Source organism: Narcine bancroftii, chromosome 9 (assembly GCF_036971445.1).
Source record: "Narcine bancroftii isolate sNarBan1 chromosome 9, sNarBan1.hap1, whole genome shotgun sequence".
Lineage (NCBI taxonomy): Eukaryota > Metazoa > Chordata > Chondrichthyes > Torpediniformes > Narcinidae > Narcine > Narcine bancroftii.
Genome location: NC_091477.1, coordinates 59,317,021 through 59,331,018, shown reverse-complemented (window position 1 = coordinate 59,331,018; position 13,998 = coordinate 59,317,021). Strand labels below are relative to the sequence as shown.

The 13,998-nt window shown below is 42.5% G+C and overlaps 1 protein-coding gene and 1 long non-coding RNA gene across 2 annotated transcripts in view; one reads left to right on the top strand and one right to left on the bottom strand.

The window, feature by feature from the left end:
• LOC138743687 (uncharacterized) overlaps nucleotides 1–11,615 on the top strand; it is a 39,244-nt gene extending 27,629 nt beyond the window's left edge. The window contains exon 3 of the long non-coding RNA XR_011345010.1: nucleotides 11,140–11,615. This is a non-coding gene — a long non-coding RNA (uncharacterized lncRNA). The remainder of the gene's footprint in view (nucleotides 1–11,139) is intronic.
• Nucleotides 1–13,998, bottom strand: part of LOC138743686 (AT-rich interactive domain-containing protein 5B) — a 175,532-nt gene that overhangs the window by 85,219 nt on the left and 76,315 nt on the right. Inside the window, exons 4-5 of the mRNA XM_069899278.1 lie at nucleotides 9,514–9,744; nucleotides 8,656–8,763 (exon numbers count right to left, since the gene is read on the bottom strand). Coding sequence (XP_069755379.1) covers nucleotides 8,656–8,763; nucleotides 9,514–9,744 — 339 coding nt within the window. The remainder of the gene's footprint in view (nucleotides 1–8,655; nucleotides 8,764–9,513; nucleotides 9,745–13,998) is intronic.

The window sequence follows — 13,998 nt, the reverse complement described above, 5'->3', positions numbered from 1 at the left end:
CACATGTCAAACTCTGGCCCGCGGGCCAAATAATTATATTGGCCCGCAAGATCATTTCAAAAATGTATTAGAGGTGGCCCGCCCTGCAGCGAGAGCCGATGCTGTTTTTTGGTAATGTCACCCCCACCATCCTCCCCCTTCATTGCACATCCTTCCCCACCCCCTAACTATCCCCTTCCCCCTAAAACCACCCCCCTTAAAAGATGGCCAGAATATTCTCAAAAAGGAATCCAGGATGGTAAACTTCCACAAACCTTCTGCTGGGAATCCTAACAACACCCGGGCATCAGATCCACTGGACACGGAGGGAGCAAGAGTGTTGCAGGTTGACCGTGCAAACTTTGAGAACGGGAAAAACAAAATTGTAACATGAGAAGTCTGTTGATGTCATCAGCTGGCAAGCCAGTTGGAAGGCTCCCCGCACAACCAGTCACTTCTCCCACCTGTCGAGCGGTGCGGCGGATTGGCAAGCGCCTGTGATTTCCTGTCGGCGCGACGGACATGGCAGGCTGCGCACGGCCACCGCTGTTCCGTAAAGGCTGATCGGCAGCGTGCTGGGCCTGAGTGGGTGGGTAAGCAGGGGTGGGCAAAGGGTGTAGGTGAGGAGTAATGGGCAGGGGAAGTTATGGTGGTGCGAGGGGCAGTTAGAGGGAGGGATGAGTAGAAGGAGGGGTGGATAGGGAAGAGGTAAAAGGGGAGGGGCAGGGCGAGTAGGGGAGGGATGATTAGAGGGTGAGAGACGGGTAGAGGGAGGAACAGGTTGAGGGGAGAGGCAGTAGAGAGGCGTGTATAGGATGGGGTGGGTAGAGGCAGAGCGAGTGGAGTGAGGGGTGAGTAGAGGTTGGGTAGAGGGATGGTGGGTCGAGGGTGAATAGAGGCCTAGAGCCTGAGGAGTGAGCAGGAAATGCAGAGTCCTGATGCAGGCCAAAATGGACAGCCTGTGAATGCTGACTACATCTCCACAGGGACCAAATATGTTTCCCTCAGGTCAAGCAAAGGGTGAACTTGAGCTACCTACTCCTGACCTGTAACATTATCCTCCTAAAGTTATATCCTAAAGTTTTACATTACATATGTTGAAAGAAGAGAAAACATGCAGATGTTGTTGAAAATTTTCAATAAATATTTAGTTCGGCCCTCGACTTAGTCCAAGTTTTTAATTTTGGCCCTCCGTGAATTTGAGTTTGACACCCCTGCGCTAATCCCATTGACATGCTCTCACTCCATAACCCTCCAGACCTCTCCCATCCATGTATCTATTCAATTTATTTTGAAAACTCAAGATCGAGCCCACATTCACCACATCAGATGGCACCTCATTTGACACTCCAACCACTGCCTTAGTGAAGAACTTTCCCCTCATGTTCCCCCTAGACAAATGGTTCTCAATCTTTTTCTTTCCACTCACATTCCACCTTAAGTAATTCCTTTGCCATCGGTGCTCTGTGATTAGTAAGGGGTTGCTTAAGGTGGGATGTGAATGGGAATGGAAGGTTGAGAATCACTGCTCCAGACCCAATTGTTACTGAAATATTTTGGATGAGAAAAATTGTATTTGGTCCATTTCCTTTGAAGTTTTGAAACCGTGCACGGAACAAGTGGTTAGTGCTGGCATTGAGAGAGAGGAGGTTAGTGGTGGCGCTGAGACGGGGGCGGTAACGCCAGTACAACATGGTAGCCACTGAGACAGCTCTCGTAAGAACGCCTTGTTGCCATTTATTTTGCTCACTACGGCCACCCCGAGTCTGGCCAGAAAATTACAGCACCAGCCTCTTCATTAAACTTTTCAGTGGACTGAATAATAAAAAGATTGAAGGTTTGGAAGACCCCTTTTTCCTCAGTGCCCCCTTGGATCTTTCTACTGCCCATAGTGGGGGCAGCAGTGCCCACTTTGGGAATCCCTACTCTAGGGGATCAATTTTGGCCCTTTTACACTTAATATACTTGTAGAACCCCTTCAGCTTTACAGTCACATTATTTGCCAGAGCAACTTCATGTCTCCTTTTTCCCTTCCAGATTTCCTCCTGAAATATTTTCTTACATTTTCTTCTCATTTGCTCCTTGTTGCTTCTACCTGCTATACATCTCTCTCTTCCTCTTTACCAGATACCCAATATCCCTTGAAAACCAGGGTTCCCTATGCCTGGAAACTTTTTTTTACCTTTAATCCTGAGAGGAACACGCAAACCCTACACTCTCAAAATTTCGTTTTTGAAGGCCTTCCACTTACTGAACACATTCTTGCCAGAAAAAATTTATCCCAATCCACTCTTCCTCGATCCTTTCTCATTTCCACAAAATTGGCCTTTCCCTGTAACTCAAACCTGAAACCCAGGCAACATTCTTGTAAATCTCCTCTGCACTCTCTCTTAAGATCCAATTTAGAATCTTAACTCAAGGACCAGACTTATCCTTTTCCATAATTAACTTGAAAGTAATGACATTATGGTGACTTGTCCCTAAATGTTCAGCTAGACACACATCTGTCACCTGACCTTCTGGTTCCCCAATAGGAGATTAAGTATTGCATCCTCTCTCATCGGTATCTCTATGTATTAATTTAGAAAACTTTCCTGAACTCATTTCACAAACTCCAACCCATCCAGCCTTTTTACAGTATGGGAGCCCCAGTCAATATTTTGGAAGTTAAAATCTCCTACTATCACAACTTTCTCCTTTAAACTTCGGTCTGGTATCTCTACAGATTTGTTCCTCCAATTCTCTCTGACTATTGGGTTGTCTATAATACAACCCTATCAGTGTGGTCACACCTTTCCCAGTCCTCAACTCTACCCATATGGCCTCTGTGGACAAACCCTCTGGGCTGTCCTGTTTAAGTATAGCTGTGATATTTTCCCTGACTAGCATTGCCTCTCCTCCCCCTTTCATCCCTCCCCCTCTATCATGTCTGAAGCAACGAAACACCAGAACATTACATTGCTAGTCCTACCCCTCTTGCAATCAAATCTCACTTGTAGCAATAATGCTGTAATCTCACATGTCAATCCATGCCCTATGTTTGTCAGCCTGTCTAACAATATTCCTTGCATTAAAATAAATACACCCAAGAAAATTTTTTAATCACGTACAAACCTTTCATTTCTGTCCTTGCAGTCCTCGCATGACCTTTATCCTCCTCCACTTCACTAACTGCTCTAACACTCTGGTTCCCCTCCCCCTGCAAATCCAGTTTAACCCATTGGGACCAAATTAACAAGCCTACCCACAAGGATATTTATCCCCTTTCAGTTCAGATGCCATCTGTCCTGTCAGTACAGGTCCCTCATTCCCTAGAATAGAGCCCATTGATTTATGAAACCGGAAGCCCTCCCTCCTCCACCATGACCCCAGCCATGGGGGAGGTGCTGGAGGGATTGGAGGGTAGCTCATGTTGTTCCACTGTATAAAAAAGGCTCTAAAATAAACTGGGAAATTATAGGCCTGTGAGTCTGACGTTGGTGGTAGGTAAATTAATGGAGAGTGTTCTTAGAGATGGAATATGTAATTATTTGGATAGACGGGTTCTGATTCAGAATAGTCAACATGGTTTGTGTGTTGAACAAATTTTATAGAATTTTTTGAGGAGGTTACTAAGAAGGTTGAAAGGAAGACTGTGGTTATTGACTATTTGGACTTTAGTAAGGCTTTTGATAAGGTTCCCCATAAAAGGTTAATAAGGAAGGTGGAAGCATTAGGTATTAATGTTGAAGTAGTGAGATGTCAAAGAGTAGTGGTGTGGAAAATTGTTTGTCAGTTTGGAGGCCAGTGACTAGTGGAGTGCCTCAGGGATCTGTACTGTCCATTGTTGTTTGCCATATATATTAATGATCTAGATGATAGGGTGTAAATTGGATTAGTAAGTATGCAGATGATACTAAAATTGGTGGTGGTATGAACAGTGAGGAAGGTTTTTGAAGCTACATAATTTCCTGAAAGTGGAGTCACATGTCGATAGGGTGGTGAAGAAAGCTTTTGCTATGTTGGCCTACATAAATCAGAGTATTGAGTACAGGAGTTGGGATGTCATGTTAAAGTTGTATAAGGCATTGGTGAGGCCAAGTTTGGAATATTGTGTGCAGTTTTAGTGACCAAATTATAGGAAGGATATAAACAGAATAGAGAGAGTGCAGAGGAGATTTACAAGAATGTTGCCTGGGTTTCAGGTTTGAGTTACAGGAAAAGGTTAAACAGGCTGGGAGTTTATTCCCTGGAGTGTAGAAGATTGAGGGGTGATTTGATGAAGTTATTTTAAATTATGAGGGGGACAGATAGAGTCAATGTAGACAGGCTTTTTCCATTGAGAGTGGGGGAGATTCAAACAAGAGGACATGGACTGAAATTGAAGGAGGTAAAGTATAGGAGAAACATGAGGGGGAATTTCTTCACGCAGAGGGTGGTGGGGGTATGGAATGAGCTTCTGGCCAAAATGGTAGATATGGGCTCAATTTTAATATTTAAGTAAAAGTTGGATAAGTATATGGACAAGAGAGGTATGGAAGGTTATAGGCTGGGTGCGGGTCAATGGGACTAGATGGAAGTAGGTGTTTGGCATGGACTAGAAGAGCTGAACTAGCCTCTTTCGATGCTGTAATTGTCATATAGTTATTTGGTTTATACGTGTTGAGCTGACTTACCCTCCTATTTCTAAACTCTGCAGAATGTGGCACAGGAAGCAATCTTGAGGTCACTACCCTGGAGGTCCCCTTCTTCTGCCTACCACCTAACTCCAGATCTCTCTTTGCAGGACCTCCTCGCCTTTCCTACCTATTTCATTGGTCCCAACATGGACCACGACATCTGCTGAGCACCCTCCCACCTAAGAATGTTGTGAACTCTATCGTATATATATATCACATAGATACCACATTCCCGTTAATAACTGCGTTAATAACCTCGGTCAAAGGTGATCGTTGGCTAAAGTTGTGCATCTTAAACACCCAGTCATTCATAACAGTTGAAGGCAGTGCTGAACTACAGTAATAGAGCAAGCAATTAGCGTGGGGCTCTTGAAAATACAGGGCCTGTAACAAATGCTACTTTTGCCACTACGTTAATCCAGCACTGGTCATGGCTTGTACCCAGAAGGTCGTCTCCCTCAACATTGTCCAAACGGTATACTTGTTTTTCAGGGAGACGCCCAGTGGGGGGCCCTGGTCTCCCTGTCTGTTCTCTCTTCTAACTGCTACCCAACTACCCTCTTCCTGTCTCTTTGCTGAAATAGTGCCCCTGTAACTCCTATCTATCACACCTTCTTCCTCCCGAATGCTCTGGAGTTTCTCCAACTCCTGCTCTAAAGCCTTAACAAGGCTTGACAGGAGCGGCAGCTGGATGGAACTAGAATTTGTAGCCATCAGGAAAACTCCCGACTTCCCTAACAATCCACATCCTACCAGGGGAGCATTCCCCTGCCCTGGGCTCCATACCCACACTCTCCCAATCTGTCCCACTCTCTCTGTCCCCATAGCGAGGGCAAACAAAGCAAGTGGCTTTCACAAAGCTTCCAGAACCCTTTCATGGTCCAGCTGAAATGGCCATCACAATGGGGCTTAAACCATTTCCCTTCAGAAGTGGCCTTTCCTTTGGCCATTCGAGGCCACGACAGCGCAGTATTCCTCAAAGGGCTGCTGCTCCTGTGCTCCCTCCTTAAAATGCCCTCGATCAAACAGTGTACTGCTTCTTAGAACCCGATTCGTTAATCCGCGGATTTGCTTATAGCGCGGATGTCTGTGGATCCCAAACATTGATTTTAGGATGCCAGGCTAACAGCCACAAACTCAAAAGTGGACTCTTATGAGATTTACAAGATGTGTATGTTAATATGTGGAATTTAAAGATCCTATTATATGGTTTGAGTCACAGTATTCTGTTTTCCTGCTTCTCGGCTGTAATGTATGAAATCTTCGACCCCAACTACCACATTCTAACGAGGTTTTACTGTATGTACCTGTGTTCCAGGGCCTTCCTATCTCTTCAGAACTAGTGAATTTGAATACATGCTGTCCCCAGCATGTCAACCCACATTCAATCCCCAAAGCTTCCAGGGATTTGAGCTTGATTTGTTCTCTTAAACTGACAGTCCCACCCAAATGAAAATGAACTGGGAGCATGTAATAAGAGGTCATGTTGCAACTCTACAACTCTCTGGTGAGACAACATTTAGAGTACTGTGTTCAGTTCTGGTCACCTCATTATAGGAAGCTGTGGAAAGGGTGCAGAGGAGATTTACTAGGATGTTGCCTGGATTGGAAACAAGTTGGCAGAGCTGGGACATTTCACTTTGGTGCGCAGAAGGATGAGAGGATACTTAATAGAGATCTATAAGATTATGAGAGGCATAGATAGGGAGGACAACCAGCACCTGTTTTCCTGGGTAGGGTCAGCAAACACCAGAGGACATGTGTACAAAGTTAAGGGAAGAAAGTTTAGGGAGACATCAAGGGTGAGTTTTTTTTTTAAATGCAGAGAGTTGTGGATGCCTGGAATGCCTTGCCAGGAATTGTGGGGGAGGCTGAAACATTAGGGGCATGTAAGAGACTCTTAGACGGATGAAAGAAAAATAGAGGGTTATGGGATGGGGAGGATTTAGTACATTTTTTGAAGGAGTATTTGGATCAGCACCACATCAAGGGCCAAAGGGTCTGTGTGTGCTGTAATGTTCTATCTGTCTATATAGAATCTGTATCCCAGAACTTGAGTTTCCTAAGCATATACCATGTTCTGGAACAACTATAATATCCCAGTCACATGTACCTATCCTTGCCCTGAAATCATTTGCCTTATCTGTCAGGTTACTTGCATTAAAATAAGCAGTTAAGTCTATGAGAACTTCCTTGTTCCCTGAAGTTCCCAACTGGAATTTCTTGCTTCAATTTCTATATGTACTTAAATTTTCTCATCTTTCACTTCATTACCAAACTAGTTTAAACCCTCCCAAGTAACACTACCAAACCTTTCTGCTGGGAAATTGGTCTCCCTTAAGTTCTGATGACACTATGCCCTCTTGTTCAGGTTCACCTCTGCCCCACAAGAGACCCCAATGATCTAACAACCTGAATCCTTCCCTCCTGTACTAGCTCCTCAGCCAAGGATTCATCTGCCCTCTTCCGTTCCTTCTCTCACCAGCACATAGCACCGGGGATAATCCAGACCTTACTAACCTTGAGGTCCGTGTTTTAACCTTTGCCCTCATATCAACCTATATAATTGGTACCAATGTGTACAATCCTTTTGGGTGTTCCACTCCCCCACTGACGATGCTCTGTTAGCTCCTGGCAACTGGGAGCAATGTACCATCTTGTTAGTGGCCTCAAAATTCCTGTCTGTTCCCTAAATTACTGAGTATCTTATCCTTACTGTTGTCCTGCTGGGCATCAGGGTTGGTCACAGTGGCCCTGATCTGGCTGCAGCTGCCATTTTCTCCTGACAAGCCATCCCCCAACAGAATCCAAAGCAGTATATTTATTTGAGATGGGAACAGGTGCAGCAGCAATCTACACCTTCCTCTCCTGTTTTGCTCCTATTGTGCATGTGGTCTGAAAGGAGGTGCAGTTAGATAGACTTCCTGTGGACATCGCCGTCAGGGACATCAGACTCCCAGAGGAGGAGCAGACCAATCCCATCCAACAGGCCATCACTTCCATGACTTTGACGCCACTTGCCCTCCTCAACAAAGACTAAGCTTCACCAAAGCCCTCAACAGCAGCACTTCATACCTCAACACATCCCTTCTCACACTTAGCTTCCTCTCTGCTGTAATAATTCCATGATTCTAACTGTCATCAGGCTTCTATGGAGCTCATCTCAACTCCTGCTCCATTCTCACTACTAATTAGGATAGATTGTGGAGGAAGGAATGGCAGCAACTGGATGAATCTTGTCAAGGAACAAGTCCTTCAGTGGTTGTTGATAGTTCAATCTAGAAATGGTACAAACACACAGCACGACAGATTCAAATCTGTACCAGTAATAAACACCTGATTTCAAGCCAATTTAGGGAGATTAGCAAGAATCTCCCTGCAGCAATCAGTTGTGGGCAACTACAAGAACAAGAGAAATCCAGTTTTGCAGTGTTCCATTCTTGATTACCATTCCAGTTCTGAAACCTCTACATCAGACCTCTTGTTTCTTCACTCTGAGGCCCCACACTGGGAACATCTCTTTCATCTTTAAAATCCTTTCCTCACATCATGAACCTTCAAGGAAAATATTGTTGAGCAATTGGTCAAGTGAAATGTTGAGCATTTGGGAGCTGCTCTACAAAAGTTACTGTCGTTCCATAGTTCATTGCAATTCTGAATAGATCATTTTCCTTGCCTTCAAGGGAGAGGAAGAAGAGCAAAGTGAACAGCACAAGATCCCTGAATCAAATTATATTGCATCATAGTTCTGCCAAAAATCATTGCTGGTAGGGAAATAGATCATATGTGGTTCCCTCAGTCACAGTAGAAGTTCAGTGGGCTAAGGGCATCTTCCACTACCAGTAAAAGTGCCTTGGGTATGCTGGATACATTTTATACTCATTGATTTCTATTTCATATCGCTATTTCATATTTCTATTTCATATAACAAAAATGTCATGTGCAGATGAAGCATTGCACATACCCGAGAAGAAAGTGAAATGGCAAACTGTCTACCTGACCAAGGTGATAATCTTACCCCCTGTCAGTTGATAATGGAGCAATGTGAGGGCCTGGGGCCGCGAAGTAATTTGTAGCCTCGTCCGCACCACTCTCCCAGCTAAAGAACGCGTCAAAATACGAGGTGCTGAAAAAGACAAAGTCGGTTAGTCAAGTATAGAACCACAGGAGGCTTACACTGGCAGTTTTTTTTTCATTGCTACATTGGGCAATGGCAATGGGGCACATTTCCAAAGCATGTATCCGGCTCAATGAAAGAACTGTGGAAACTCCAAAAGATATCATTGATTTGTTTGATCCTGCCATAAGCGCAATGGAAATTCCACTCATTAAAGTTTTCATTACAAATGTCATTTTTAGAGATAAGATCTCCCTTTATGCATCGATTGAACATTTTAATGTACTGGCCAAAAACACAGACAGAGCCACTTTACCTACCATGTCTAGGCTCACTAGAAATAATGTTAGATGCATGAAATGTCCACCAATGTGGCGAAAGCCAAAAGTGTTGCCAACAACTGACAGAAACGTGTACTGTAACTCATTTCCTGACACTCTTCAGCAGTGTCAACAAGAGAATTTGTTTTGTCCTGAGAGGTCAATGATCTGGGCGACAATTGAAGGGCAAAAAATGAGAATGATCAATTGCACAGACTGGAACAGCTTTCTTTCCCATTTCCTACTCCTTCTTCACACCCAGACACCCTGCTAAGGCTCCAAACTGTGAAGTCCTCTCTTTCAAGTGCAGTTCAACAGGAATAGTGCTATTTCTGGTCAGAGAAGTTCAACTCTCATCGTGGGCTTAAAAAGCTATCAATTCAATGAACCCAGGAAACATAGTCACACAGGAGTAAGTCAGTAAACATACACAACTCACCAAACTCATCACAAATGGACTTGTTGTTACCAAGCGTTGGGTGTTCAAACGTTTCTCGACAGTAAAGGATCTTCGTGTTCTTATTCACCAGGAGGATCCCTCCAAGGGCCAGCAACTGTGCTTCATCCACACACCCGGCTGATGCTTTCTGAATTCTTTTGCGAATGGCCCGATAGCGGCAATACTGTGGGTAGCTTAATACTTTAACTTGTGGTCGGTCATCCTTAAACCCTTAAAGACAATAGGGTGTCTTAATGAGAAATACTAGACAGTCTCATGTCTTGTATAATTAGTGCCAAATTAAGCCCATTTAGATAATGCCAATACATTGCTCAGCTTTTTGAACAATTCTAACAGCAGATCCTTGGTGTCACTTAAACAAAGATGGAAACAAGAAAGCATTTTACCAGGCATGGAGCTGCCATGAGAATACCTACCAGCACAATAGTATACCATGTCGTTAGCTCTATGAAGAACATGGAGTGATGTGCACCAAGCCTTTAATAATGTTTGATTCCCAATTGTAGCTGTTCCCTTTCATCTTCCCTGCATATTCCCCAATTTCAACAGACTTGTGGGAAAAATTATCATGACATAGGCACTGATAAACAGAACATTAGACTAAAATAGAACCCATCTTAATGGATGTTAATTGAATGAAAGTCGTGCACTTTAACAACAGACAGACTTCAAGAACAGCTGCTACCCCACCATCAGACTCCTCAATAACAAACAATCAGGGACTCATTTATGGACTCTTGTGCACTTTATTAATTTTCTTTTGTTCTCTCTGTATTGTACAGTTTGTTTACATTTGTTATCTGTTTACAGTTCTTTATTTGTCTACATATTTATGCTGTGTAGTTTATTTTTTGCACTTTCAATTAGTGGTAATTCTGCCATGCCCTCAGGAAAAGGAATCTCGGGGTTGTATGGGATGTCATGTACGTACTCTGGCAATAAATCTGAAATCTGAAAATCTGGGGAATGCTGCTTTGAAATTGCAATTCCTCATTCAGATATTCCAAATGTTTGCAATGGAGAGAGCACCCACGTTAAGTTGAGGCATATACAAGATCAGTTCTCTGTAAACTCAGTGCCTCTCTCATCGAATACTTCACCTGATTATACCATCTACCATCAAGTGATGCTCTTGACAAGGTACAGTAATAATGTTATGCAGTTTTAAGACCAACTCAAATCAGAAGAATAAGATTTCAGCTGAAATGCCAATTCTGTTTCAAGAACAGTGGTGTTATTATCATAAAAGTTTTCATCAAATATGTCCAAGGAAACATTTCCCAAGAATAGGTCTCTTTCCAGTATCTCTTTGCCATAATAATCCTATATTTACTTAAGGAGCAGATCATGTAACCCAATACATTTATCAGTAGAGCAACAGCAACCAACTTGATATGGTACTTCACTTCCCTGTCCCCTTAAAAATGGTTCACTTTCTCAGTACAAAGTGTGACGACATCTACCGCCTCATGTGAGACATTAACCTCCACTTATAGTGACTATCCAAGGGAAGACAGTCTATCCATAAGTAGCATGTCTGGCCAGTCAGATATAAAAGCAGCAAAGAAAATGGCACTCATTTGTTTTACTCTTTCTATTTTACAGAAATAAAAGAGGGAACTTGGGAAGGGAGAAGGAGAAAATAATCAAAAGATCGTGAAGAAAAGACAAGTAAATGTTCAATTTCAATAAATTATATCGGTTATTTTATAGACAAAATCGGTTGCTTAAACAGTGTGATCATTAACTCTGATAATGTGCACAAACTGGTTAGGTTTATGGTACAACAGTATTTCACAAAACCACACTTGATTGGCAGCAAAATGCACCATGAAAGACAAAATATTAATGTACATAGTTTAAAAACAAAAAGCAATCCAGTACAAACAGAAGCAAAATAATTCCCAGATTAGTCATTGAAAAGCAAAATAAAATGTTGAAAATGCTGAAATAGAGAAAAAATTTAAAACTGTTGTGAACATCTGAGAGTGAAGAACTGTTTCAAATCCATTATTCGGCTCTGATTACTGACTGGGTAGCTGTGTCAAACTCACTAAAAAGTTATCATGATCTGTCCTCAATCTGTGCTATTAATAAATCTCATGAAAGATTAAAGATATTGTTGTGTTCATTTCAATATTTCACTTTTAGAGGAATAGATTCTGCCTGGAGTTTCCATAAATCTGTTCTGGGACCCCTGATCATGGTGATTTTATAAATCATTTAGATGAAGAAATGAAAGGATGGGTCAGTAAGTTTGCAGATGATATGAAGGTTGGAGGTGTTACAGATAGTGTTGTCAAAGGTTACAATAGAACATAGACAGAGTTGGTAGGGAAGTCGCAGATGGAGTACATGGCGCAGTGGATTACGTGGCAGAAGAGTACATGGAGCAGTGGAGTACGTAGTTAATGGCAGGATCTTTAACCCTGTGAAAGATCAGAGGGACATTAAGGACCAAATCTATAGATCCCTCAAGGTGGCTGCTCCGGTTGACAGTAGTTATGAAGGTTTAAGTAGGTAATTTGGCCTTCATTAGTTGGGGGATCGAGTTCAAGAGTCGTGAGATAATATTGCAGCTATATTAAACTCTGGTTAGCCTTCACTTGAAATGCTGTGTTCAGTTCTGGTCACCTCATTACAGAAAGGATGAGGAAGCTTTAGAGAGGGTGCAAAGGAGACTTTTCAGGATGTTGCCTGGACTGGACAATGAGGCAAGGTTAACAGAGCTAGGGCTTTACTCTAGAGAGATGACTTAATAGAGGTCTATAAGATTATGAGAGGCCTAGGGTGGACAGGCAGTACCATTTTCCCAGGGCGATGTTTAGGGGAGTTGTCAGGGTTTTTTTAAAAAACACAGAGAGGTGGTTTGTCTGGAATGAATTGCTGGGGTGGTGGAGGAGGAGGGTAGAATAGGGACTTTTTTTAAAAAAAAACTCAGACAGGCACATGGAAGGAGAAAAAATAGAGGGTTACAGGTGTGAGGTAGGAAAGGTTTAGATTGTTGAGTAGGTTTATACAGGTCGGATCAAAAAATGTTCTATGTACTTAAATGCTAAACTTACCAGTCCTTACTGCTATCATATGTTTGGCTGAAATGTACAAACAACAGGCAGTACTTCATGTCTGATGGCCCCCAAATTTCTTCTTCACTCACTGACTGAAGCGACACAACTAGCAAAGCCACCTTCAGAAAACCTTAATGACATTCTGATGCAAGCAAATGAAAATAATTACTTTTAAAAATGAAAAATAGAAAGGAGAGAGAGCAGATAATGTGTTCTCGTGAATAAAGTTAATGCTACTGTGATAAGACTACTTCAGAGATCGGTACAACTTTATCTTTCTTTAACCGGGCGGAAATTACTGATAGAAGTAGGAGCAGGGACAAACATTGGTTGTAGGTATACAAGGCCAATAAAAAAGACAGCTGCAATCTTTAAATGAACAGGAGATGGTGCTAACAGTGGCAGATAACTTCCAGATTTAACAGATTACACACATGTTGTATTTCAATGAACACAGCAGGAGGGAAAAGCTGAAGAAATATCGGCAAGCATTAATATCAAAGTCCTTGAGTAATACTGTCAGCTATTTGACTGCTTCCCAAGATGCATAGATAATGTTGTTTGGGCAAGTAAAAGGCTCCAGAAATTATGATAATATTATCATAGGAATTTAACTCTCCCAGGGGTAAATTACTGAACCAGGAGAAAGCTATTTCATAAAGTGAGTCATTGCTTAACACAGTTACATGAGAGGGCTACCCAATCATTTTTTGGCCATACATCAAAATTGTACAAATATTGCATTTATGCATTTCCTGCACAGATTTTTTTAAAAACAAATTAGGCTAAAATAGGAATTTGCATGGAAACAGACCATTCAACCCATCAGGAGTAAACTAGCATCTTTTTTCTCAGGTCAAGCAGGATGATGAATCTGCAGATAATGAGCATGGCCTCTCCTTCCTGAAGGACATGACCACGTTAGCAGTCAACTCTGTCTTAGTAACTTCAAAAGGAGGAATCAGATGGATGGACAGCTGGGGTAGCAAAGAGGAATGAGATGTATGATTAAAAGTATGATGGTGGCAATCAGGAATACAACCACAGATGGGTTAGGTATGACGATCAGTTGGATGCATGGGGCTAAATCAGAGATGGGGTGGGGAAGGTGATTATTGTGCAGAGACCAAAGGCATGGTTGGATAGTGGTGGAAAATTTCAACGTGGGTTGGGAGAGAGTGTGGTCAGTGCCAATCAACAAGCCAGGAGAGTGTCAATACCATGGATTTGGGAGAGGTGTGGATCCCAAGAGTTAAAGGAAGATATTGGTTTTACCTCAGTTGTTTGCAATTTAGCACGCATTTCCTGCAATAGGTAACCCTGCAACAGCACGATTTTGTATTGTCCTGACAATACTCCATGGGAAATGACTTAATTTGACACAGAACAAAATTAC